This window comes from Nematostella vectensis, chromosome 11 (assembly GCF_932526225.1).
Source record: "Nematostella vectensis chromosome 11, jaNemVect1.1, whole genome shotgun sequence".
NCBI lineage: Eukaryota > Metazoa > Cnidaria > Anthozoa > Actiniaria > Edwardsiidae > Nematostella > Nematostella vectensis.
The window spans coordinates 15,757,927-15,763,854 of NC_064044.1; the positions used below are offsets into that span (position 1 = coordinate 15,757,927).

The window sequence follows — 5,928 nt, forward strand, 5'->3', positions numbered from 1 at the left end:
TGGATTGTTGGGCTTGGGATTAGATGATGGATTGTTGGGCTTGGGATTAGATAATGGATTGATAGGCTTTAATGATTTCGTGGACATTCTAACTGGTACATGCACATTGAAAGTTTTCCTCATGGTTGCTGCATGACTGCCAACTCTACCAGAGAATTTGTTTTTCCTTTTTACTGGAAGTGGGATCTTTGACATGTTTGTCTTCCGCTTTTTACTTTCTGGTTCGTTAAGAACCAATCCACCATCTCTTGGTACACAATGCATTAGTTCCCTGTGTACATTTGCAAGTTGTGAATGTAACTTAGACAGATGGCCATGGTCCACCTGAAATGTGAGGTCTTTTTTTTCATGCAGTAGCTCTCTGCAGCTTTTCCCAAGGCCTTGTGGCACAGGTTTTCGCTTTCTGGTTGGCAGTGATTCTGGGGATTCTTGGTATTGTGAGGTTAGCTGTGTCATCTGGAATAGAAGGGGATGCATGTGCTGTAGAAAGATCATTAGTCAGCCCAATTACAGCATCATCTAGTGTGAATATAGGAGAATTTCAAAAGGTGGAGGGCAGTCTGTCCCATCCCCACTGAGGGAATTTTTTGAAAACAGCAAAAAAGTGCTTTCAAGGAAAATGTGACCTCTTCCAAGATGGGCAGCTGCACTTGGGATTTTCAAACAGAACATCATAAGTATCTCCGCCACTCCCACTCTTCACTTGGAATTCCCCCACCTCTAGATCTCTTGCATTAACTCCTGTGTCTGCAACCTCCTCTGCACTGATTATTCTCTGCCTTGCCATGTCTATTACATATTTCGGCCTGTCATGAAGACAAGTCTGAGCTGTAAGCCCTGTAAAGGCTATGGTACCTTGTATTTTTCTCAATATACCTGAAAAAACAACAATATTTTAATTTTAAAAAGATAGACAGATAACTCTCACAAACAAGAAGTGACATTTGATAGCAACATGCAGCTACCTCTGCTGCCTTGTCATCACTACTGGTTTGTTTGTTTCTTGTTTTGTCATTGTTTCTGAGAGTCTCTGAATATTTATTGAGTTTGCAAAAATATAGGTAGCTACCATGTATCTGCAATGGGGTTTTGAGAACTACAGAAGTCTAATAATAGTTTCAAGGTTTACTGTATTTTTGTTTAGTAAGGAAAGAATAGCCTGAGTTTGCTAATTCATTAGTAATAAAATTGATTTTTTGCCACCTTTTGTTATGAGGTGCATGGTTATGGGAAGGAAGAACCTTTGAGTGAGGAACCTCAAAGAGAGAAAGATAATTGAATAGTACCTTGCATATTTTTCTGGAAAATATTCATTGATTAGCACTGACAACAGGCCACTTAGTGACTTGTCTCGATGACTTGAGAGAAAGTTGTACTTCAGCTCCTCATTCTGCCGCGCCACCCCATTGTTTGTGTGCACAGAAATGTTCTCTCTAAATGCCTGGACCCATCTGGTGAATCAGAATTACAGTAATTAGGCATGTTGATTTAATTGATAATAGTTTGCATCATTTGGTCATTTTTTGTAATAACTAAATATAAAGGACCACAGACACAAATAGCTAACATACACATTAATTAATTGCAAAAAAGATTACACTGCAGCTGAAAACCTTGTGAACCTTATCCTATTTCTGTATAGTTTTATCCTACACCAAACTAACTCTTATACTATTACATCTAGTGCCTTAGATGAGCAATTAATTCTCAATTTACCTACATTCTGTAAATGAATAATTAAAACTCTAATTTGATAGTTGAATGCAGAACTGTGTTATAGCACAAATGCTTTTGAAAACTGTCACTCAAGATTGACTTTCATCATTTAGAAAAGAGAAGGTTTGGATCCATATTTCACTTCACCACACTTTGTATCATGAAACCTATTTGTTAAATATATTAATGCACAGTGCATGTTTACATCAGAGTACAGCATGGAAGGCATCTTGGCAGGATCTTGTGTCAATAAAAGAATGTGGTAGATTATTCCACAGTCTCAGGGCAAAGGACATGTGAGATGTTGAAGTATTCAGGTGTATGTTGCCCTGTATGTATGTTGGTTTTATGATGCCTATTTACCCTGTGTGCTTTGAGCCAGATGTTCTCAAACCAGCGTCTCATTGCTTCATTTTTCTTCCAGATTGCAGACTCTTTAAGAATGTTGACACATTCTAGATAAATATCCTCTGTGAAAGACTGTGCAATAATCGTAACATCATCAGAGTCTCCTGTTTCTCGCCTCCAGGTATACCTTTTGATATTTTACTCGCCCATCTCTCCTACGCCTGCTCTCTATGAAAGTCACACAGATAAACCATGCACCCTGTAAGCAAAAAGCATCAATGGTATACTTAGCAATATGTACCAATGAAATTAAAATCAATTCCAAACCCATACACATATTTGCTATGAAAAGTTTCCTCCGTGGAAGAAAATCAAAATTTTTCATAGCACCTTTTTTTTTATTTTCATAGCCTTATTAAATAAACTATGGTTATTGAGGTTGCAAGGTAATTATAGCTTCATGGAGGTGTGGGGTGTTAGCTGATGTTAACATGAAGCAAAGCAATCAGGTAATAAAGATCAGATTTGCTTCAATTATTCTATCTACCATGGCCATCCCAAAGTTAGTATTTGATTTAGTGTTGGATGTGTTACCAATATGAAGCTAGTATCACTACATGTTGACAAATTACCTGGAAAAACAGTCTCAATTGCTGCAATTTCCTGTTTGCTGTTATCTGTAATGAAATACTCAGGACTCCATGTTGGTGTTGCTTGCTTAAGGAGGGTGAGGGCTTCAATGAGCGATGGTGTTGTCTCATCTTGGGTGACAAATGACCCTACTACTTGGTAGTCAACATTTGTACGGACTGCCAGGAAGAATAGTGGGAGGGCGTATTTGGTAGTCTTATAGGTGGCATCAAGTAGGCAAATGCCGTTTCCGTATCTTTTCAGTAGCCTCCTCTGCCACACATTTTGGTGAACAAAAAGAAGAGAGTTTCGTTTTGGCATGTTGATTATTATCTCTTGTTCTTTTCCAGCCTCCAGCTCCTCTTCTTCATCATCATTATTGTGATCTTCAACTGGGTCCTCCTCACTGGCAGAGGCTCCTCCGTGTGGTCTAAAGAAAAAGAAGTCCTCTGGGTTCTGCTCCTTCCATTGGCTCACATTTTCGGCCACATTCCCCTGGTCGATTTTAGAGAACCTGTTTTTAACAGTGGCACGGTACATATGGCTTCTAATGTCACCCATTTTGGGGAAAAACCTGGGGTTGAAGGATGATGGAGCATTGTTTTCAGTGAACAGTTTTTTTTTGACAAAGATCTTTAAGTGTCTTCTCATTTCGTATGTGTCCTTCACACCATCATTTACTAACTCTTCAATCTTCTTAATGATGCGTGTATCAACAGGCTGTGATAGACCACTTCCCTGTAGATGAAAATGAACAGGTTTAAGGTTTTTGGTAGACTGATGTAAGGTAGAAGATATTTGCTCATAAACTGCATGCTCATGCAATATCTGATAAGAAGTTGATTGTTCCCATGACAACAGGTTCATCTAGCTGATATCCATGGACTGTAATGGTCATAGTATCAATATTGATGTCATAGTAGCCACTATTGAGCCAATATATGCTTGAGTACACATTATTATAAATTAGAAGTTTGTGTATACATAGAAAGCAGTGTAGTGTACAGTACCTTGTAGTCATGAAAGGCAATGATTCCACGCAGTATGAGTCTAGCAGGGCAGTTTTTCTTTTTGGTGGGCTGTGCATTGAATTGCCTCTTCTTGAAATTGAAGTCCCCATCCTAATATAAAAATTGAACAAATAATTCACACAAATGATGATGACAGACACAAAAATAAGGAAGACTAATTGCAAGATACAAAAAGGTGGTTGCTTGTGAGAGCTTTGACTTTTTAAAACAAGTGGATCCAAACCTAAAAAACAATTATAAAGCCCTTTATTTATTTATTTATTCATTTATTTATTCAACATACCTCCTGCTTATTCCGAGAAATTTTTGCTGCAGCATTTTTGTCTTTGCCATGCTGGCAGTTGTGCTTCTTGTTGCCAATTATGAAAAAAGGACAACCTGTGAACAGGAGTCGTCGGCCACACACTTCCTTTGTGTCCTCCCAAGAAACTCTATGATTACTTCCTTTGAAGTCTACAAAAAGTCAACATAAACTTTTTTGTCATTGCACCACCTCCTAAAGATAAGTTTGGTTCACAGATGTTGGATAATATCCATCCATTATTTTCCTGTTGCATTGCCACCAACATACATCGGAAAGAACCTCAAGATTTTTATGTAGTAGATTACAACCTCCCCACCCCCACCCCAAACCTGCAATGAAGACAATGTTACATTTTACATTAACAATGCTACATTGACTGTTGGAGAATCCCTGGATGAATGTTACCCTGCTTTCTTGGAAAGCATTTTCCATGGAAGTAGGCCAAGTATTTTTCAACGGGTGAAGTGCCTTCCCTCCCTAATCCTCCTGACAGCCACACCCAGGCTTCACCCTTTCAAGCCCAGAGAGCATAGACTTTGTTTTATATTTAATAAAAAATATCTTACCTCCATTTCCAACATTTTTGTCAACTTTAAAACTAGAGAACTTCACAGTATGTCGCGTTTCAAATTCTTCAATAAGTTTTTCTGCAGTTTTTAGATTGGAAACGTAACCATAGTAATCATCTATTTTGAAATAATCATGTGGATATTTGTGTTCTTCGTGATCCTTTATATTTTCGCTCCCCATCTCCATCTCAAATTTTCGCGCCACTGTTTAAACTTTGCAGGACAGCGGGATGGCCAGGGGCGTACGCAGCCTATAGGCCTATAATTTACTTAATCATGTTAGTCTACAGATGATTTGAAAACATTGTTATGTCGTTCAGTGCTACGCGACGAATGAATCGCCTCATGACAGGTAATCCGGAATCCATGAAAAAATGAGATATGGAAACCGGAATCCATGCTACCGGAATCCAACACATTAGGATCCGGAATCGAAGACTTAAGCTGGAATCCGGAATACAAGAATAAGTATAAACATTATTATAATATTTTGCTTTTTTCCAAAAGAACGGTGGTTATGGTTCATTTTGATTTATATGCACGTGATATTTATTTCAACCTTTTGGCGGTTGACGAAAAAGCCATTCCATGGTTATTATTTTATTAGCCAATGAGACGCGGGCAGGTTTGAACATGCGACCAATCACCACCAAGTTCTCGCTTTCTAGCTTCACTCAGCAAGAATCAACGACAAAGGAGGGCTTTGGTAAGGACAGATTCATTCTTTCGAATTCTTATTGATAATGACATTCAGTTATTTAAATATTTATTGTATGTATGTATTGTAAAAAAACACTCATAAGAAATCGCCTCGCCATATCTGTGAGAACAGGAAGTTCTGATCTCGACGAAGTAATCGGTCAAAAGAGTTTTCACAAACACGTGTAAGTTTAAATTTTAGAAAGAATAATGAAATCGTGGCTTCCTCCGGATGGATGGTGAACACATGAAAGGAGTTTTACAGCAGTGGTAATGTTAACTGGGTGGTGAAGTGAGCTTCAGCAACAGACCGCTTACTGCACTAGCGTAGGCCTAGATACATAATTCCCGAATTTTTTTAGAATTTTTAGAGTCAAACGGGATTTTTAGAAAATTTCAGGATTTTAAGAGAGTTATTTAGGGTTTTAGGGCCGATTTTCGGTAGAAATGTGATTCTTTCAACTAAACCGATCGTCAATAGCTTGGCTATTTAGTCACTGTCATACAAATAGTACCGGTCAGCGGCTTTGGCCTGATCCCCAGAATGGCTTGTTTGCTTCACTGGTAGGAGAGTCAGTATTTAGAAGTTAGTTTAGTTTGTAAAACATGTGCAAATCGTGAAAAGTTATTT

At 38.3% G+C, this 5,928-nt stretch overlaps 1 protein-coding gene across 1 annotated transcript; it reads right to left on the reverse strand.

Moving 5' to 3' along the window:
* LOC5502463 lies at positions 1-4,601 on the reverse strand. The gene is given in 10 exon segments (XM_048734018.1): positions 1-607; positions 719-806; positions 856-876; positions 1,287-1,451; positions 1,717-1,723; positions 2,252-2,323; positions 2,697-3,561; positions 3,657-3,815; positions 4,009-4,188; positions 4,596-4,601. Coding segments are annotated over 10 exon segments (1,824 nt in total). The 3' UTR covers positions 1-346.
* Positions 4,602-5,928: the final 1,327 nt, after the last annotated feature.